The sequence below is a fragment of the Polyodon spathula genome, chromosome 6, assembly GCF_017654505.1.
Source record: "Polyodon spathula isolate WHYD16114869_AA chromosome 6, ASM1765450v1, whole genome shotgun sequence".
NCBI classification, from domain to species: domain Eukaryota; kingdom Metazoa; phylum Chordata; class Actinopteri; order Acipenseriformes; family Polyodontidae; genus Polyodon; species Polyodon spathula.
The window spans coordinates 17,969,187-17,992,250 of record NC_054539.1 but is presented as its reverse complement, the minus strand read 5'-3'; the positions used below and the strand labels follow the sequence as shown (position 1 = coordinate 17,992,250).

At 36.8% G+C, this 23,064-nt stretch overlaps 1 protein-coding gene across 11 annotated transcripts in view; it reads left to right on the top strand.

Annotated features, from left to right (window-relative positions):
* Positions 1 to 23,064, top strand: part of LOC121316948 (syntaxin-binding protein 5) — a 138,812-nt gene that overhangs the window by 37,336 nt on the left and 78,412 nt on the right. For all 11 annotated transcript variants that reach the window (XM_041252350.1, XM_041252351.1, XM_041252352.1 and 8 more), the window contains 2 exons: positions 6,492 to 6,592; positions 21,869 to 22,003. In XM_041252350.1, the coding sequence (XP_041108284.1) occupies positions 6,492 to 6,592; positions 21,869 to 22,003 (236 nt within the window). The remainder of the gene's footprint in view (positions 1 to 6,491; positions 6,593 to 21,868; positions 22,004 to 23,064) is intronic.

Sequence of the window (23,064 nt, the reverse complement as noted above, 5' to 3'; positions counted from 1 at the left end):
GATCTGTGAACACAAAAATGCAGCCAGCATCTGTGAGGGCTTTGCAAGATAACCTTAATATATACTCACCAAGGTAGTAGTAGTAGTAATAATAATAATAATAATAATAATAATAATAACACTGTGTAACAAATTTATTTATTTATTTTTTTTGTTCCTGGGTAGTAAGTGTTATTTCCTAATTGCTTATGCCTCAAAAGTATAGAAAATGGCTATTATTCCCCACAAACTTTGTTTTTGTGACCAGGACAGTGACATTTCAAAATATCACTATATCCAATGGGAAAACGGGCAAATGTGTGTCTTTTCGTTCACATAAAGTCAGAAAAAAACAACATATGAATCCAAATTAACATGTATTTATACTAAAGTAATACAAAAATGACTACAAAAGATTTAGAAGTGAGTAGTTTTTCACAGTAAATACAGTATAATCGTAAATCTCGAAAAACTACTCGCTTCTAAATCTTTTGTAGTCATTTTTGTATTACTTTAGTATAAATACATGTTAATTTGGATTCATATGTTGTTTTTTTCTGACTTTATGTGAACGAAAAGACACACATTTGCCCGTTTTCCCATTGGAAATAGTGATATTTTGAAATATCACTGTCCTGGTCACAAAAGCAAAGTTTGTGGGGAATAATAGCTATTTTCTATACTTTTGAGACATAAGCAATTAGGAAATAACACTTACTACCCAGGAACAAAAATTGTGTTACATAGTATAATAATAATAATAATAATAATAATAATAATAATAATAATAATTGATAACCAACTGCACAAGGAAGTAAAGAATGAGTTTCTTAAAGAAAATAATGTTTTCTAATGACACGGTTTAGTTAATCGTAAATTACTGACAATTTAAGAGCACGTCAGTCCTTAATATTAACATGACCTTGACATTGACCCTGATATTGAATAGTTGCTCAGTGATGGAAACCGCATGATTTGAGGTATTGGCATCTCATCTGCAACACCAAAAGTATTCTAGGCTTTTCTCAAGTTCAGCTATAAGAACAATGTAACAAAACCTCCACTGATGCACTTTCAGATTCTGAATTTCAGGGTTATGTAAATATTGGGCTTTTAATATGCACTATAACATTGTGGGTTAGGTGTGGAGAGTGTTTTTAGACAATTCAATATACTGACAGTTTTGTTACATAATGTAAAATAAATGTTTAAGAATTAAACAAATATTAAGCCACACATTGTAATACTTGTATATTCTGAACTGTACTGTTTATTGTGGTAACACTAAAGTATACGTTTCAACAACTAAACATACAACATTCAAACTTATGGTTTTACAGTGCAAGAAGGTAACGATATAACAAGAGTACTATGAATTCACATTTACATGTTGTCCAAATTTGTTCGACTTTTAATAGAAATGTGTCACAATACATGTTTTGACAGCACACAGGTAAAACAGCTATGTTATAAAAATGACTTGGTGCACTACACTAGTGGTACTCTACTCCAGTCCTTGAGGGCTATTCCAGTCTCAATTCCTGATCATCAATGAAATAATTTAGGACCTCTTGGCATTTAGGACTGGAATGACCCTCAATAACCAGAGTTTTAATGCACTATGCTGTGTCATTGGGGATTCTTTGTTTTTATTTTGTTTACAAAAACATTAAATGTACAGAGATCAGCATTCCCTAGATGAGTAGCTATTTTAAAGCAAGACCAGTGTTCCCTGTAAGTTTTTTAGATACTGAGGCAGTATTATTGTATCAAACTTGTGTTATAGTAACGAGGCCTTTAAGAACTTTGGAGTTAATCAAATAAACCATTTTTCAACTGAAGCGGTTTTAAATTCAAGAATGAAATGTAGGTCTGGCCGCCATCTTGTTTTACTAAAGAATACAATGTAAGAAATACCCCACGACAGGGAGTGCGCTCTGGAGTGGGTTATTTCACTTATAAAATGGCTATTTATTTTTCTTTTAAATAATTACACAAACTAGCTTTAATGAAAAAAATAAGAAATATATTATGTATCCTTCCACTGAGAAAAAATAGTCCCTTTCAGTTGTATGATGACATTTTTACCTACAGAAACACTGTTTAGGTAATTGTTGCTATTAAGGCGTAGTAATATTAATAGATCAGGTAAGTAAGTTGGTCTGTGATGTCATAGCCATCCGGTAATACAGTTATTACTGCATGGTCATGTTATCTTGTTCAGCCAATCACAACACTTAATTTATCCAAGCCATTTATAATTTGCCATTTTTGGGGCTGAGGGGCCTAGGCCCACCCATTTTGCCCCCAGCCCCACCCAGTTATGGAGCGATTGACAATTAAAAACGTTTCATCCCAAACTGTATCAGAATGTAATCCACTACGGCAAGTCTAGCTCATCCTTGTGGTTCAAAAATATATATCTGTCCCACCCACCCCAGTACCGTTGTCATGGTTATGAAAAAAAAGATTGGTGATTAGACGCCTGAGATATGAGATCTTACGTCTTCGATATTATATTATCGAAATTACAGCGCGTCAACAGCATCCATACAGGAACTTTTCTTTCACTGCAAGGTACGCAAGCAACCAGCTTATGCAGCTGCTATTTAGTTATTTTTTTTTACATTTGCAATTAGCGATCTGATTTACCTACAGAGGGCAGCAGTGTGGAGTAGTGGTTAGGGCTCTGGACTCCTAACTGGAGGGTCGAGGGACCCTGCTGTTGTACCCTTGAACAAGGTACTTTAACTAGATTGCTCCAGTAAAAACCCAACTGAATAAATGGGTATTTGTATGTAAAAATAATGCAATATCTTGTAACAATTGTAAGTTTATCCAGGGCATCTGCTAAGAAATATAATGCAGAACATTTAGCCAACTTTGCAATAAACCGTAGCTATATTTGTGTCTTATGTATTAGCTATGTCTGGACGCATTTTGTAAAAAGAAAACAAACCGATGAATCAACAAATATGCCAGTAATGTAAGTGGTTATATTTAAATCGAATACACATCTGAGAGCTTTTGTCAGAAACTCATTTTCTTTATGGGTGGTAGTGACTTGTAGCTCGCTAACGCTAAAGAATTTGTGCTGCTATGCCTTTTGATAGTAAATCAGATTTAAAATTAAATTAATTAAAATTTCTGTTTTTACTAGTGAGTTACTGCTGCCATGTTGTTAATCCTTAATAGAGTATATATTTTCACAATTAGTAAATGTAGGACAGGGAGTTCACGTTAAATATAAACTAACTTGTGACAGATATTTTATGAAAAGCAGCAGCTGCTACTCTGTTGCTTTTGTATAAAATATATAAAATATATAAACCTCGACTTTCACAAAGCATTCACAATTTCTGACTCCACTGGTTCATTTAATGCATCCACAAACTGCCAGGTGTAGTTTTTCTTATGATCTGCACCCATTGATACCTGATGTCTTTCCATCAGCCTTGGAAAGCAGATACCATTTTCACACGATGAACAAGTGTTTAATTAATGCTACTGCAGGTTACGTTCATGCGGACTCAGAGCTTTTAAGCCGATCTATGCAGGTGGTAGCGAGCTCTGCATGAATGTGCCATGTAATTTTAGAGGGAAATCGGCGAATCAGCTGCAAAAGTCAACAGACGCAAATATTCCTATGTTAACGCTTTGAAAGAATGCACTCAAAATTATATGTTCACCTTGATTTTGGAATCTCGATTGAGTTGATATTTGATAATTTGCGAAGGCTGTTGCCAGTTATTGCAAAAAATGTGCACATTTTAACTGTGGAGGGAACTCTGTGCAAGACTCCCTTTTTTCCTAATCCTTTCCAACAGTGAAAGCATTCAAAATATTGGCACAGTTACAATAGGTAAAGTGTTGACATCTTGCAGTATATCCACTTCAGTCTGCAGTCGTTCACTCCATGTCATCATGCAAATTAAGCTGTTGGAAAAACTGATCATGTGAATGAACTTGCTTAGTCAGATTTTCTTAGGGGCAGGCTGCTGGTCATAATGGTAGAGCTCAAAGAATTATCACTGCTACTCAGTACAAATGTATAGAATTTGAGAATTTGGAAGAAAGTGCCACAGCTGTCAGATTCATTTTACCTGTCTAGGATTTACTTGGACACATATAGAAGAAATGTGATTGATTGACATTTAGTTAAAAAAAAAAAAAATTACACCTGGCTTGCGAGGAAAAGTCTGTATCAAAGCCAGTCTTTGTTTATTGTTCACAAAGCAGTATGCACATGAAGGAGACTAGTCTAGTGCAACTAGTAATTCACAATGCCTGCAGTGAAGCATGTGGTGCAAACATTTAATTGTGCAGTTGTATGGTTTCCTTTGGACCTGATGGACTGTGTGAGACTTAAGACTGGGGGAATTAGGAGCTGTTCATCACACCCAAAGACACACAACATACCGTATCAAGCTGAGTCTGTCTTGTAAGAAAACACATCTGTCAACCTAGTCTTGGAGCAAGACAGTCACTGGATCATAATCTGATAGAGTAGTGTTGAGCAGATTTGAAATGATGTATGGATGTCCGTCAGCCTAGAACTTCGATAAAGTTGGATGTTGTGTCAAGCTGAATAGATGCATCTTTCCTCGGTTTGCATCTGAAAGACTACCTGGAAAATCAATGAATTCATCCTTTATGTAGATGGATTTAATTATCACAGTTATGTTATTAAGGAGGCAATATGTTTGGTTACTTTTTTTTGTTCTTTAATTTATTAAGCAAATCTGTCTATCTGTCGGATTCTGCTGAGTCAATGCCCCGGTTTGAACGAGTCAATGCCCCGGTTTGAACGAGTCAATGCCCCGGTTTGAATGATCAACCCCAAACACCCCCCCCCCAATATTTAGCTGAAAGTAACATTTTCATCATTAATTTCTGGTAATTAATAACTCATGCTCAAATAATGCCTGAGGGGGAAATATCACAGCTCACGTGAATAGAAAAAACTAGCTAGGAGTAGTTGCTCTATGTATTAATGATTCAGACAATTGCTTGTCATCATCGATGGGGTTCAGAAGATGACAGTTATGTGGTTTCAAATCAGATGATACAGACTCCACAGTCTGATTGATTATAATATATATATATATATATATATATATATATATATATATATATATATATATATATACACACACACACACACACACACACTACAAGAGCTTGTAACTCACGCATTTGTTTGTATTGAATATTTTAATGCTATAGTGCTGCTTTGGATGCTATGTTAATTTATTATTTCATGTTTTGTTTTCATAATGGACACCAATTTCTTACTTTACAGAGATTATGTAAAGCCATTTATTTTAGTGGACCAAAAATTTCATGTGTTTATATATTTTTTTAAATGTAGCGATTTTTTTAAAATGTAGTTTTTCCCCTCATGTTTTTTTTTCATGATGTTCTTTTGCACTGTACACTGTAGCTTCAAAGTTTTAATGTTTGTTTTGGGAAAATATCTGTCGCAATCTAGCTACCTAATGTTAATAATGCCTGTAATTTCACCCTGGCCTGATATTTTGTATGAAGTTTGGTCAAAGTAACTCATAAACCTTATTACGGCTGTATAGCTTTAGTGCTCACAGACTATCAGCATCTGCTAAGCAAACCCCTATCTTCATCCCTCTGTACTCCACCCACCTTCCAGCCTGCCAGTCAGCAGTAGCAGGCCTTGGGCCCGAGGGAGCCTTTTGCTGCTCCAGCCACTTATCTGCCAGTTGCAGTGACTCTTAATGACTCCAGCAAAAGGGGTCACATTAATATTCATGAAATGCAGGAGGGGATGATGCTGAGCACAGTATAAAAAATCCTATTTTTTTCATGATGTCTTGAGAAATTTGAGACAATATATTTGAATATCTTTCTTCACATGTTTTTTGAGAGTAAAAGAGGCCGTGATATGCTAACCCCAGTAGTCTACACAAAATTAACTAATTGGGATCAAACTGAGTAAAGTCTAATTGTTTGTATAGTGAAATTGCAAATGTAAAATTGTATAATTTTCACTTGACAAGAAACCTCAGGTAGAAATTAAAACAGAAACCATTACCTTTTACAGTATACACACAGCACTACACTGCACTGTAGATGTCAAAGACTGAGGGCTAGTCAATGCATTTTCATTGACAACTGGGCACAAGAACATTGGACACAGGAAGACAGGTTACCAGCGGGAGTTTAAGGTTCTACTGTTCTTGTACGTCACAAAGAAAAGCTGCTTAATAAAAATTAATTATCTGCACTCCAGTGGTGCCTGTGCTGTATATAGACAAGATTTTATTATGGATATGCCATTTCAAAAACAATGCTTTTAGTATACTGTAAGCAGTCCCTGCTCATCTGGAAAGCTTTTAACCATTATGATATCCTCTGTTCTGACCATGGTGAATTGCACAAAGATTAAACCAAAGGGAGGTTTTTGAGCAAATGTGTGTTTTGTAAAGTAGTTGAAGTGTTGATCTGCAGGTTGACATAGTCTTTCTCTGTTTTGCTAGGGAGCCCTCGTGAGTGCCTTGGCAGATGACAGCATTCACCTCTGGAACCTGCGGCAAAAACGACCGGCCATTCTTCATTCCCTCAAATTCAACAGGGAGCGGTAAGGACACCTCTTATTTACTACAATAATCCGAAGGTCACTGGTTTCTTCCCTCAGGACAACATGTAGTACAACCTACTGTAGGTGCCTTGTAGTCTTAAACCGCACTGCGTATATACAATATATCTGTATTGCTAACTCGATTAGTTTTGTGTTTCCTTTATTTGTCATACCTTCCTTCCCTTTTATTTGACTACTGCCTTTCAGCAAATGCTAAAACACATTTCTTCACAGTAATAAGTAAACTTTGAGAAATGAATTATGATTTTCTATATTTTTGTTCAGTTTTAAACAGAGAACTTTTGTTGCTTGCAATATAGATTTCTATCCCCCATCAGGGGATCTAATATCCCACTTGAATTTTAAATATGTCTTGAGAGCTTATCCTATTGTGATTATTACAAGTGGCTGTTATGTACGAGTATAAGAATCCGGGAGTATATTGAGGTGTCAGTCTGTTATATTAGTGGGTTTACTTTTTTGTGGATACTTAGAGTTTAAATGTTGTTTATACATAAGTGGCAGGAGATTTATGTGAATGTTACTCATTTCTTAGGTTTTGACTCTGGGGTCAGTACAATTGTCCTTGTACAGCAGTGGAAGTCCCAAGTGTACTATTATGATCTAGGAAATCTGTCGTAAAACTAAAGAAGCCTTGAAATTAAATAACTGTAGATTTAATGCCGAGTCAAAAGAACAGACAGAGGCCAACTTTAGTTGTAATCTGTAGAGGTTTTGAACATTTCAACCGTATGAGTATTTTTCACCTGAAGCAAAAAGCCCCTGAGAGATTAAATAAATTATACTACTTCCTGCTTTTGGTGCTGACAGTTTAAACGAACAGAAATGTTAATGATGTATATATTACTCTGGCTTGTCTTGATTTTTCATGGGATTTCTTAAAACTATATAATTTATCAAACATAAAACACTGTTGTTGCTATCAGACTGGCCTTGTCTTAGCATTTCTGCTGCTTCTTGCCATTTTGTGAAAACTGCTTTTAAATTACAGAAAACAGAGAAGCCCTGATATCTCTTTGGTATGTTTATTTATTTTTTTTTTTTACTGTTGTATAATAAAGTTTTTAAAGGTTTCTCTGATTTTTTTTTTTTTAAACGTACTGTCCAAATGTCTTCTCTCAGGGGTTATAGTAGTAGAGCTGCATCATTTAAAATGGTCCTTCACTGCATACGTGTTAGTTAAGCATTTAAAGAAATGACGGAATGTTTAGGCAGTTGGTTGCAAGACCATTTCACTGGGTGTTTTTTCTTATTTTTGGCCAAATAACTGTAGTCTGATATCCATATTCGACACGTTTACTAAACCCTTTTTTTTTTTTATAGCATGCAATCAAACTGAAGTTGATTCTATTTTTTATTTATTTATTTGCATCAAAGAATTGCGTCTCCTCCTAGGTTGTAACATGTAGTCTTTACATTGTGGATTCACCTGGCATTTACAAGAAGATCCCAAATACCCTAAATCTTTATTTATTTATTTAGTGCTACATTTAAATAGATGTTAGCAGAGGGTCGAGACTGGCACATATTGCATTGTTCTTGTCACAAATCTGATCTGTTGATTTCTTTTTTTTTTTTAATATAAAAACAAACAAACAAAAAGTTTTAATTACATTACTCAATTCACTTCTGTTCTTTTACCGCTTAACTAATGCTACCCATTGGTTTTATTTAGCCTGGCTGCCTAGAACAGCAGGTTGAAGTAGGCTCATTGACCAAGTTTACATAATTCCATGTCTTTTCAGTTTTACATTTAAAGCTACTTCTATCAAACCTATGAACAAATATAATGGCACCCAAGCTATTGTACTAATGAGTGGATTGAATGCCTTAGTAAACAGGGAGTGAAGTCAAATCACATCCCTGTATTTTTTGTTCATGTTTGAATACCCAGTGATCACTTCATAAGGAAGTATAATGCGATCAACTTGATTCCATTTTGCAAAACCCTGGGCTTTTGTATGTCTCTTAAATTAAATACTAGTAATTAATATTTTCTAGCAAAATTAAAGTCCATTGAAGTCGTCACAGCTTCAGTTAAGTTAATTCTAATACAGTATCAGTTTTAATAGTTTATCCTAAATTTTCTGACCTACACCTGTAGCTCAGATGTTTTAAGGCCATTTTAAAATTGACTTATATATGTATGTGTGTGTGTGTGTGTGTGTGTGTGTGTGTGTGTGTATATATATATATATATACATATATATATATATATATTTGGAGGTGATGTCTTTTGCGTCATCCAAACAAATTATTTTAAAAAATACCCTTGGTTAATAGGTTTAAACTAAAAGCTCTTGTAGAAATAGGCATATGCCTTTTTTGCTTTGTGACATCATAATTCCACTGGCATAAAGTTTAAAAAAAAAAAAGAGGCTGTCTGCTTCTAGCTTTACACTTTTCAAGGTCATTTGCCTAAAACGGTGTGTTTTGATGTGTTGAATTGCTGTAGGATTTGTAGAATAAAATTTCTAATGAGCTGTCACACTTTATAAGATGAGGCTTATGGGCTGCATAAGCAGGGAAAGATACCGTGTTTGTAAATTGCTCCTCGAGTGACTATGCTGTCATGGTTGGAATGTTCCTATTGGCATCAAATGCAAATTAGTTACATATTGTGTTGCACATTATGTCTATAATAATTAGTAAATTTAATAGTCAACAAATTCCTTGTTCAGGTAAAGCATTTTGTTACATTTAACACATTACAAAACAAGAAACAATTTTGATAACGATAAATGCTTTTTTGGGGGAATTTTATGTAAATGCCTATAATTCTCCTTTTTTTTACATTGTAAATAGACAGGCTACATGACTAAAATGTAAAAATTCTGATTTCAGACCTACAGCAACAATAGGTGGTATTGTGGTAGGGGATACTGACTGTAGCAGTTTTTTTTTTTTTTTTAATAGACCTTGTAGAGCAACATTTAAAAAAATGATTAGCAAAATCAAAGCCTAATATTGCTTTGTAAATAAACTGATGGTGTACCAATGTTTAAGTCTGTGTTCCCATAGAAGACCAGTTCAGATGGGTTGCAGTACAATAGTTGTCCACCACTGCTGTAAATAATATGTGTGTGTGTGTGTGTAGGGGCTTCCGAGTGGCGCATCCAGTAAAGACGGTCCGTTTGGAGTGCAGGATGCCTGGACGTCGCCGGTTTGAGTCCAGGCTATTGCATTTCCGACTGTGGATGGAAGCTCACACCAGGCGGCACACAATTGGCTGAGCTTCTCCCAGGGGGAGGGCGGCTTAGGTTGGCCAGGGTGTCCTCGGCTCACCGTTCACCAGCGACCCCTGTGGTCTGACCGAGCACCTGCAGGCTTGTCTGTAAGCTGCCCAGAGCTGCATTATCCTCCAACGCTGTGGCTCTGAGGTGGTGCATGGTGAGCCTGCAGCGTGTAAAGAAGCGGGCGGCTAATGGCACACACTTCAGAGGACAGCGTGTGTTCGTCTAGAGCAGTTGCGGTGACTTTTTTTGTGCTGATTAACAATTGACATCACAAAGGTGCTGTACAATGATCTTTCGATCTTAGACAGATGTTGTGACTCTTGGTCCAGTGATTTTCATTATTGCTTTTATTCAAGCATGCAATTCAGCAGCTGAAATCACTCCATATCCAGTGTCAAATCAACTGTCTAATTAGGTGATAAGTGCATATTCTTCAGTCATAGTCACTCAAGCATGTATTGGTCAAGGATGAATGATCAAGTGGTTAAAAAGAAACCAAAAACATTTTGTCAATGTCCATCATTTATATACCTTATTCTTTTTCGAAAATAAATGTGTTATAATAGTGATACGTTTCTTTTGATGCTCTGTGTGTGTGTGTGTGTGTGTATATCAACATTTTCATTTTTTGTTGCCTTATAACCTGAAATTAATATAGTTATTTTTTCCATTTATCTACACATTCTACCCCACAACTTCCCAGTGAAAAAAATATTCTAGAAATTTGTAGAAAATTAATTAAATAAATGCTGAAATAGCTTGGTTGGATAAGTGTCCACCCCCCTTGTAATAGCATTCGTAAATTAGCTCAGTTGTGATTTCACATAGTTCCAGGATCAGTTCAGCAGTGCATTTCAAAGCGAAGACTCAACCATGAGCATCAAGATGCTTTCAAAAGAACTCCAGGACAAAGTTGTTGAAAGGCACAGATCAGGGGATGGGTATAAAATAAATAAGAAAGGCCTTGAATATCCCTTAGAGCACAGTCAAGATGATTATTAAGAAGTGGAAGGTGTATGGAACCACCAAGACCCTGCCTAGATCAGGCCATCCCTCCAAACTGGATGACTGAGCAAGGAGGAAACTGATACACTGAGGCTACCAAGAGGCCAATGGCAACTTTGCAAGAGCTACAGGCTTTTATGGCCAAGACTGGTCAAAGTGTGCATGTGGCAACAATAGTCCAAGCACTCCACAAATCTGGCCTGTATGGTATGGTGACAAGAAGGAAGCCATTACTTAAGAAAGCCCACCTTGAATCACGTTTTGAAGTATGCAAAAAAACACTCATTGGATTCTGTAGCTATGTGGCAAAAAGTTTTGTGGTGTGACGACACTAAAATTTAACTTTTTGGCCTAAATCCAAAGCGTTATGTTTGGCGCAAACCCAACACAGCGCATCACCCAAAGAACACCATCCCTACTGTGAAGCGTGGTGGTGGCAGCATCATGTTATGGGGATGTTTCTCATTAGCAGGGACTGGGGCACTTGTCAGGATAGAAGGGAAAATGAATGGAGCAAAGTACAGAGAAGTCCTTGAGGAAAACCTGCTGCCCTCTGCAAGAAAGCTGAAATTGGGACGGAAGTTCACCTTTCAGCATGACAACGACCCAAAGCACACAGCCAAAGCTACAGTGGAGTGGCTAAGGAACAAAAAGGTAAATGTCCTTGAATGGCCCAGTCAGAGTCCCGACCTAAATACTATTGAAAATTTGTGGCATGACTTGAAGATTGCTGTCCATCAGCACTCCCCAAGGAACTTGACAGAGCTTGAACAGTTTTTTAAAGAAGAATGGTCGAATATTGCCGAATCTAGGTGTGCAAAGTTGGTCGATACCTATCCCAACAGACTCACAGCTGTAATTGCTAAAAAAGGTGCTTCCACCAAGTATTAACCTGGGGGGGGGGGGGGGGGGGGAGGGCAGATGGAGACTTATACAATTATGGTCTTTCATTTTTGTATTTAATATATAATTTTTCTCAATAAAAACTTTTTTCCCCTTAACAGTGTGGAATATGGTGTCTAGATAAGTGTGAAAAAAAATTTATTTAAATGCATGAAACTGAGGCACTGACACAACAAAATGTGAAAAAAGTTCAAGTTTTCCATATGTACAAAAAGCTTATTTCTCTCAAATTTTGTGCACAAATTTGTTTACATCCCTGTTAGTGAGCATTTCTCCTTTGCCAAGATAATCCATCTACCTGATAGGTGTGGCATAGTAAGAAGGTGATTAAACAGCATGATCATTACAGAGGTGCACCTTGTGCTGGGGACAATAAAAGGCCACTGAAAAATGTGCAGTTTTGTCACACAACACAATGCCACAGATGTCTCCAGTTTTGAGGGAGTGTGCCATTGGCATGCTGACTGCAGGAATGTCCACCAGAGCTGTTGAAATTGAATGTTCATTTCTCTACCATAAGCTGCCTCCAACGTCGTTTTAGAGAATTTGGCAGTAGGTCCAACTGGCCTCGCAACCGCAGACCATGTGTAATCACGCCTGCCCAGGACCTCCACATCCGGCTTCTTCACCTGCGGGATCGTCTGAGACCAGCCACCCGGACAGCTGATGAAACTGTGGGTTTGCACAACCGAAGAATTTCGGCACAAACTGTCAGAAACCGTCTCAGGGAAGCTTATCTGCGTGCTCGTTGTCCTCACCAGGGTCTTGACCCGACTGCAGTTCGGCGTCATAACCGACTTCACTGGGCAAATGCTCACCTTCGATGGCCACTGGCACGCTGGAGAAGTGTGCTGTTCATGGATGAATCCTGGTTTCTACCGTACAGAGCAGATGGCAGAGAGCGTGTATGGCGTTGTGTGGGCGAGCAGTTTGCTGATGTCAACGTTGTGAACAGAGTGCCCGTGGTGGCGGTGGGGTTATGGTATGGGCAGGCATAAGCTACGGACAACGAACACAATTGCATTTTATCAGTGGCATTTGAATGCACAGAGGTACCGTGATGAGATCCTGCGGCCCATTTTTTGGCCATTCATCCGCTGCCATCACCTCATGTTTCAGCATGATAATGCACGGCCCCATGTCGTAAGGATCTGAACACAATTTCTGGAAGCTGAAAATGTCCCAGTTCTTCCATGGCCTGCATACTCACCAGACATGTCACCCATTGAGCATGTTTGGGATGCTCTGGATCGACGTGTACTACAGTGTGTTCCACTTCCCACCAATATCCAGCAACTTCGCATAGCCGTTGAAGAGGAATGGGACAACATTCCACAGGCCACAATCAACAGCCTGATCAACTCTATGCGAAGGAGATGTGTCGCGCTGCATAAGGCAAATGGTGGTCACACCAGATACTGACTGGTTTTCTGATCCACGCCCCTACCTTTTTTTTTTTTTTTTTTTTTTTTTAAAGGTATTTGTTACCAACAGATGCATATCTGTATTCCCAGCCATATGAAATCCATAGATTAGGGCCTAATGAATTTATTTCAATTGAGTGATTTCCTTATATGAACTGTAACTGAGTAAAATCTTTGAAATTGTTGCATGTTGCTTTTATATTTTTGTTCAGTGTACGTGTGTGTGCGGATATATAACAGATGCAGATCTAGCCTTGTAACTTGATGGGTTCACTAAATTCTTTAAAATACACAATGTTCATTTCAGTGCAGTTTGGAACTTATTTGCTAGTAAATGTAAGTAACATACTAAGAGTACAACTGGAATAAGCAATGCTTGGAGTTACTGAAATATAAAAATATCTTCTGCCTGTTTGTTTCCCCGCTTTCTGTGTAAGCTGAATTCAACTTGTGATGTGTAGGTGTTTAAGTTTGTTGCATCACAGATATGAAACTATAACTGCTGCTTTGTGTATAACCTGTCAAGTTTCTCTGCATTTGTTACTGTTTTCCTACCAGAATTGACGGAATATTTACAGGATTCTCCATCAAATTCTGCAAAGACAAAATTGTTTTTTCTTTTGTTTATTACAATTATGTACTTTTTTTTCTAAACAGTGTACAGTGTTTTACAGCTATTTTCCTCCTCTAACATCTTGTCCCATGATGGCTAACTGAAACACTGCTGCAGCAGGGAGATCCTGGTTTCATACCCTGATGGCTTTTTTTTTTTTTTTGGAAGGGCAACATTTTTTCCCAGCACTACACTCACTGAAAAATAAATAAATGAATGAAAAATTGAAGCAATAATATACAGTAGATGGATGTGATGGAGACATGTCCCACAGAACATACATAAAAAAATAAATTATGTTGAATTTTAAATAAAAGAATTATTCAAACACAGTATCTAATTCTGTTTTGTTTTTCATCCAGGCTTTGTATTTCTGGCTTGTAGCTGCCAGTGACATTTTACATTTGTTACCTCAAGGTGGTCTTTAATCACAGAGAGTGCAAAAACAGCCAGCTGGAGCCTTCCCACAAGGTTGCCTCTAAGTCCGTACCAAGCCCAGGAATGGCTGTAACTCTCCCCAGAGAGATAAGCTATGAACTTGCTGCACTATTAAAAAGGGGAAATTGATCTTGTAGCAGCTGGGAACCTTCCCAAAGGGCTTTCCTTTATCAAACTGTTGTCTCCTAGAGAAAGTTGAATAAAAAAATTAAAAAGTACTGGTGTGTTGTTTTGAGGCCTCAAGGTGTGTTTACACTAGCGTTCTGGAATCTTTCTGATAAGATTCTGGGATGTCTGTACCGGAATGGTACGTTTACACTTGCTTGAAACAGTGGGGTGGGGGGTGGGGTTGCACAAGCGTCGTTCAGACGTTATTTCCGAAATCTGTAATACAAAACAATTGGGTTTAGCCAGTAGTCGCTGCACATCGAAAAATGTAAACTACATAATAAAAAAACATGCAGCCAACACTGTTAATTGATATATTTAACATATTATCAATACTTAATATAAAAAAATATATATATAGAAATGCGTTACACTTACTTTTTAGATGTACGAGTTGGAGTTTTCCAGAATCTGTCTTCAGCGCATTTACACTGAAAAAAAGTGTAGGTCCATCCTCTTGTCTTCTCAGTCCGGAATAAGAACTTGGTGTTTGAGAGAATAAGAGGATGGATTCCGGAATGTGCTCAGGAGCGTTTACACTAGCAAAAAGTGACCGGCATCTGTCCTCTTTTCCTCTTTATCCGGAATATTTGAGCCAGTATACACAGTGAGATAGTGGCTGAGCTGGGATTGAAGTACATAAATAATAATAAAATAATTTTCTTAGAAAGACCAGATTAGCAGATGCTACAGTTTAGATATACTGCATCCTATTTTGTTTTAATCCTTTGTGGTTTCCAAGTTATTAAAATAGGATGCAATTGTAATATCAAGTCCTTAATGGATCTTCTGCCAGTGCTAGAAATGACAAATAGAGGCGGTTCTGTTTGGTTAACTGCATTTTCTTTCGTTAGTGGTTGTTTCTCTGTTCTATGTAAATCACAATATGCGAATACCATACTAGCTATAAAGGTATCGCTACAGTAGGGCAGCACCTTCCACTTTGATTTATTTCAGGTATTGGTGCCGTCATAAAGACCAGTATCTTAAGCAAGTATTGAAGGCACGTAACGATGATAGAAAGGGTTAACTGTGTCTGAACTACAGGCTCTAGCTTTTAACAGTATTAATCAAATTTATGGTCAGATCAACTGCTGCAACATTTATTAATATCAAGGGGATTTCAACTTTGCAGTTTGATATATTCTCAAGGATTGAAGCTTTAGCGCCACCCTTCCACCCCCCGCCCCCCGCCACGGGCTCCCCCCCCCCCCACTCCACCCCAGTATTTCAGAACACCTGAGGTGTACTACAAGCACACAGTGGTTCTTTATTATTAGTCCGTCCCTGTTACCGTCCTGTCTCTGGCTTCATGCAGTAAAGCATATGCACACAAAGAAGTGTCCGCTTTCCCCGAGTCGTTATTTCTGGGTATCTGTCAGCAAAAAAAAGCCATTTGTGTAAGTTTTGTTTGTCTATAACTACGTTGCTACGATCTGTTTTGGTAATTGTTCTGTAGGAAACATTATTTTCCTGACCTGGAATACAAAAATGATTTTCAGAACCTTAAAAGTTATGTAATGAAAGGAACTGTGTACTTCAAGAGTACTATATATTGTATGAAAAGACCTGGTTTAGACCATACATTTTCCATAATGGGCAGTAGCGCCAATAGAGAAGGAAAAAAAAAACCTGTAAACTCCTACAAATGTTCAACCCCTGACCAATTCTCTGATATTACCGAATTACAAATGGTACACTGAAATTTTGTTCCGTTTGATATTTTATTTTTAAACACTGAAACTCAGAATCAGTTATTGTAAGGTGACATTGGTTTTATGCTGGGAAATATTTTTAAGAAAAATAAATGCGTGAAAGAAATTGCCCTAACGAGGACACAATTACCTTACCATTGGCCTCCACCTGTGAACCATTAAAGTTGCTGTCACATTTTCTGGATAAAAACCCCACTGTTGAAGGATCATTGGTAAGGCTGTGAATCTGAAGGAAAATGAAGACCAAAGAGCAGGGTACAAAGGGGAAAGGGTATAAAATAATATCCGTGTGTGGATATCCCAGTGAGAACAGTTGGATCAATAATCAGGAAGTGGAAGCTGCATCACACCACCCAGGCACTGCCAAAAAAAGGCCGTCCCACAAAACTCAACACTCAAACAAGAAGGAGACTTGTGAGAGAAGCCACAGAGATGCCAACAATCACTTTGAAGGAGCTACAGAGTTCAGTGGCTGGGTGTACTTTCAGTACTCAAAAAGTACCATCTGAAAGCACGTCTGGAGTTTGCCAGAAAGCATGAGAGTGACCCATCTGCGTTGTGGGAAAAGGTTTTGTGGTCAGATAGAGCTTTTTGGCCAAAACTCAAAGCGCTATGTGTGGCGCAAACCTAACACTGCCCATGCCTCAAGACACACCATCCCTACAGTGAAGTATGGTGATGGCAGCATCATGCTGTGGAGATGCTTCTCATCAACAGGGACTGGGCATCTTGTTACAATTGAAGGAAGAATGGATGGAGCAAAATACAGGAAAATACTGCAAGAGAATCTGCTTCAGTCCACTAAAAAACTGAAGCTTGGGAGGAAATTCACCTTTCAGCAGGACAATAATCCCAAGCACAAGGCCAAAGCAACACTGGAGTGGCTCAAGAACAAAAAGGTGAATGTCCTACAGTGGCCCAGTCAAAGTCCTGATCTCAATCCCATTGAGAATCTGTGGCACTATTTGAAAATTGCGGTCCGCAAGTGTCGTCCAACCAACCTGAACAACCTGGAGCAAATCTGCCAAGAAGAATGGGCCAAAATCAATCTGACACTGTGTGCAAAGCTGATACATACTTACCCCAAAAGACTTAAAACTGTTATTACAGCGAAAGGTGGCTCTACCAAATATTAATGTGTGGGGGTTGATATTTCAGTTTTTTATTTTTCTTAAAAATATTTCCCAACATAAAACCAGTGTCACCTTGCAGTAATTGATTTTGAGTTTCAGTGTCGAACAGAATGAAATTGGTCATGGGGTCTGAATACTTTTGCAAGGCACTGTATGTGTGTGTGTATGTGTATATATATATATATATATATATATATATATATATATATATATATATATATATATATATATATGCATTATTACGAGACAATGTGTTATTTAGCAACGATTGCGTTGAGAATTGTGTTATTTAGCAATAATTAGTGCATTATTATGAGCATTTTGTGTTATTTTGCAATTCTAGCATTACTAGAGAGTTTTCATCAGCGATAAAGATGTCATAGTGCAACAGAAGTGAAGTGCAGCTAAATCTGTGAAGTATCTGCTATTACAGTTCCCTAAATGTGAAAAATGTGTTTGCAATGGTGTCAGTTTGTGTAAGTCGGGATGCCAGGATTTGTTGACAAAAACCCCCCCCCAAAAAAAACCACAAACATTTTCTATAATGTAGCTAGTTTTTGAATAAATCATTACTAATACATAATATTGTTATTGCAGTCAATTTTATATACCCATTTCATGATCACATAGATTAGGGCATAGGTTTTCAACCTTTTGTGTGTCCCGACCCCTAGAGACAAAAAAGTGGAAGCAGAGACCCCTTCCTTGCACTAATTTGCAGTAGGGGAGGTGGCGATTGTGTGCCTTACCTATACAGTAAATACTTTTTGTACTGGTTTATCATTAAATACAACTTTATAACCCATTTTAAAGCAAAATGAAGAGACTGAATGGGAATAGTGTGTGGTGTGAATTACCAAAACTATCTAATTGAGAAATGACACAATAGTTCTCTTGTTGTCTGTAATGAGCTTCTGTAAAAATATTACAAAATATTATATTATATAAAAAAATTATAAAATCTAATGTTATGATGTAGAACTCTGTATGGCATAGAGAGGGGTACGGTAATGATTTGTTCACAAACACAATTGATGTAGTAAACAACTACATATAACTGTCGCACTGGGTAAGGGTGTCTACTAAGAAATTAATAATAATAGTAATAATAATAATAAACTCCGGAAAAAGTGGAGAAAACCTTTCAATGGCCGAGTGAGACTGATAGGAGCTGAGAGAAGCCGAAGGGGGCATATCTGAGCAATTCACATAGCCCCTGCACCACAGAGATAACACGGACATAAACAAAGAAGATAGCTGCTTCCACATCCAGCGCTCAAAGAATATCACAGACATTTGCAGAGCTTTTTGAGATGTTATAGTAATAAAACAATGACTCTGATCGCATTGTTGAGGAGTTTGATGATAAAACAAATGATAAGGAGAGGATTTATCAGTATGCACAACTTTGAAGAGGTATGCGAAATATACAGTGAACAAGGGGTGGGGCTTGGCTACAGTACTGAGTCCTTTGCTATGCAGTGCCTTTTAAAGCCACGGAAAATTTCGCCACATATATATATATAATATATTCAATATATATATAATATATATATATATATATATATATATAAACCGCATATAGTTAAAATACGCTTTAAAAGGCACTGCATATATAAACGGCGTGTGTGAAAATAAATTGGACCTGACGTGCCTGACAAGCACTAAATAAATGGACGGGTAAGGGTTAAGGATCTGACAATCTAATACTCCAATAATATGTGTGTGTATTCATTACTTTCTAATCCTAGGACTTCCATTACACTTACAAGCCAAACCCACTCCTTTCAGTTGTTTGAAATACAGTATACATTACAAGGTGGACTGGTATTTTGGTGTCTGTCAAAATCCAGAAAAAGGATTCAGATTACAGGAAGGAATCTTGACATTCTGTTCCTCTTACAGCTGCCAAGACGTGACACTTTAGTATATTAAAAAAACAGAGATAGGAAACTGTTAGATTTTTATTAAACAAGACATGTGCTAAATTATTTACTGGTAGTGCTAGATTTCTATAATTGCATTTTCAGTCATCAGTTGTAGATGTCAATAACTTGACACAGTTTTACACTACATACCAAAAAGATAAATGAAAATACAATTTAACAAATAAAAAAATAAAAGATTCTCTGAAATAGTGTGGGGGGGGGAATTCCCCATAAAATAAGCCATCGTTCATACAAAAAACAAGATTTAGTCCAGGTTTGTAGCTGAAATGGGTTAGGATGAGTTTCCTTAATCAGGCTTACTAATCAGTAATTTCAGATCAAATTAAGTTATAAAGTTAAAGAACTGTACTGTATAGCTCACAAGTTCCAAATTTTAAATTTAAATATCGTCTGGAGCAAACAGTGTGCAGCCTGCTTTAGACTAAATACAGCCGAAATAAATGTAGTGTTTACCTGGCTTTATTCTTCTGTGCAGTGTGTTCCACACCATGTTCAGGGGGCGGGACGTAGGGCTTCTCTAATTTCAGCCTGTCAATCATATTTGATCTCTGTCAATCATTATCTAAATCCATGTCAAGTGTTTTGCTTTTGCATACGGCGTGGACCGTTCCATTAGCTTGAATTAAAAAAAAAAAAAAAAAAATGCATCATCAGACGATTCTTCAGCATGGACCAACTCCCTGACAATTCGGACAAGGAATCATCCCTGCTGGATGAAATAGCCACATTGTCTTTTTATTGAATCTCTCAAAGTGCCTAGTAATGTATTTTTAACCAAAGGCAATTGTAGTACTGTACGTTTTAATTTAAATCATGCAAAAAGGCTGGTGAAATGTATTTTAGACTTACAGGTTTCATTTGGTACTTTCCACCTCCTGGAACCTCTAAAATGTTCCTGCTGCAGTAACACCTTGAGGTGTCTCATGCATGATTATTGCTTGATTCCTAGTAGAAGGTGGTTGCTATGGAAACGTTCTGGTGTTTCTCATTAGTGCCTGAAAATATGATGTTTAGCTACATAAGTGTGAGAAATGTGTTCCATCAGAATATTAGCTATGAGGCGTTTTTGCATGCAGGTATACTGTAAGAAACCAAACCAGGCATCGTAAAGGCTTAAATCAGATTATGTGAAAATATCACAGAAATGAAAAATCATTAACTGTGGAATTGAAATCTTATCCATTATAAAGAGATAGTATATATATATATATATATATATATATTATATAAAAAAAACAAAAAAAAAAAAAGAGACACACACACAGAGGACTAGAAGTTTAATTTTTAATGCAGTAGTGAGGATTTGCTACCTGTCTGGAAAGTAGGTAGCAAAATGGTCTTATTCAGTAGCAGTTGATTCAACTAACAATTATATATAAAAATTATGAACACCTACCTACTGTTTTAAATTGACTGAATATCCCAAACTATCACATAGTAGGCCTATATTTAAAGCAGAAAATATTTATTCAAATGACCTTGTGCTCAACTAAGTAATGGAACTAATGCAATTCCTTGTCGAAATGTATTTTGTTTTATCCTTAAGTTCTACAAGAATGCAACCATATCTGTCATCTAAGCATCTGTACGATTAACCAGGCTATGTTTGATCAATACAAATTAAGTTGTACAAAATTATCCTCTTGACCTGAGATTTCGGTATGCTCCCCTTATGTTACAGTTTTAATTAGTCTGTTTAGAATTTTAGATTTCAGATTGGGATTTTATTGCTGTTTTATATATTTACCTTCTGCATCATCATTCTCACCATTGTCTTTTCCTTTTTGTTTTATATTCTCACTTTTATTCTTTCCTCCTGTTTTTCACATAAAACATGTACCTCTAGAAACGTATTTCACTTACTAGCTTTCACTTGCATTCTTCCTCCTCTGTAGTGTGCATTCTGTAAATAATCTCTGATAGGACGTTTACAGTACTTGCCCTTGATACTTCAGTTCAGAGGTTCCCAAACTGTGGTGTGCATACACCTGGGGAGGTACCCCAGGGGGTAGGCGGGACTATGTGTAATGGCGAACATTTATTTTTTGTTGCATTTTTTGCATTTCTTTTGCAAGACCGCTTGACTGGGAAAAATCTTTTTTTGTTTTAGTTTTTTATTTAAGTTTCAGTTCAAGTCGGAAAGTGGTGATGAAGTTAGTGTGATTCGGTAAAAAAGAAAAATCAGAAGCGCTAATTATATTATTATAGTCATTTATATTGTATATATTACTGTGTGTGTATAAATATGTGTATTATGAAAGCATATATTAAAAATAGCATTAAAATATAAATCTGTATGCTGATAGTTCATAGGTCTGGAAGGGGTTACCGACTATCAAAAGTTTGGGAACCACTGCTCTGGTTCAAACAAAAAAAAAAAAAAAAAAAAAAAAAAAAACACATTTTATGCACAGTAACTGTAAATACAGCTATTGGGAAATACAGTAACATTTTAACAGTTCTTTCCAGAATTTCTTTCATATATTAACTTAATGTTTTATTTCTACCTTTTGGTAAATGTTTTCATGCTGGCATTTGCTAAAGTGTTGAAAGGTTAACAAGTAAGAATCTATTTTTATCTCGCAGCTACTTCGTTATCCCAATGGTTTAATAAATGTTGAAATGCTTTATGCTAAAAATGTATCCAATCTCTCTATTTTGTGTTTTACAGGATAACATTTTGCCATCTGCCTTTCCAGAGTAAATGGTTTTATGTTGGCACCGAAAGAGGAAATATTCACATTGTCAATGTGGAGTCCTTCACCCTCTCAGGCTACGTCATTATGTGGAATAAAGCCATTGAACTGTGAGTCTGTCTCTTCACCCGTTACTTGACAATGATTTAGTTTTGCAGATGTCATTTACATTATAATTTTGCCTTTACTGTGTTTGACTTGTCATGTCTATTCCTTAAGCGTTTCTTGCCCTTTTGAGGCCTATAAAATGGTAACTGATTGGAACATAAATATGTTTAAGTTCACAAGGAATTATTTTCAGCAGAACATAATTTGTCATTTGCTCATCCCCGCAAATGCACCAAATATTATTCTTTTGGAGTATTAATTCACTTTCCTGGAATTAGCTTTTTGACATGAGCACTCAAAGCATATTACAATCTCTCTATTTATTGGTGAAGTGGCATACCTATAATCAGATTTCATATCTGTTTGATAGATAGATGGATAGTAAATATGGACTGGAGAGGGGGGCTTTTGTGGAAGACTATTGTCACTGACAGGGATGTAATGCCCGAAGACGCAGGCTGTCGTTGCACCCTGGAGGTAACAAAAGTCTTCCCGAGGAGCATTTAATTTCCCACCATGGCTGAGACTGCAGTACATATTTAATGAGTCAGTCAAGAAAATAAGTGAGGCAAGATTGGATATTAAGTATGACTTTTTTATATTTTGTTTAAATATAGCTGATACAGCTTAAGTAACTAAATGCATAACTAACTGAACATGTTTTTGAAGTTCATACCATATAGTTTACATAGTTTTGCTGGTTTGTTGACTGCTACATAATCCAGTTTATATCATGCTTGTCATATTGATTTATGTCAGAGTTTAATTTGTTTAAATTTCAGAAAGTCAGAAAACAGTGATGTTTTAATCACCATTTTAGTGTTTGGAGCATCTTTCTGTTGTGTGTTTTGTAATTAATTTTCTGATAACTCTCAGAATCGGTGTTCAGCCATTTTCTCTTGTGAAAAATGCAGGGGAGAAAAGCGTTCCTTTGAAAAGGGGCAGGACTGACAGTGATGTGAACCAATCACATGACAGACAGACTGTTGATCAGTGGTGTAAGAATGTTAGGGCAATAATTAACTTTGTTACTTCTATGACTAGGTTTCAACCAATCATAGTC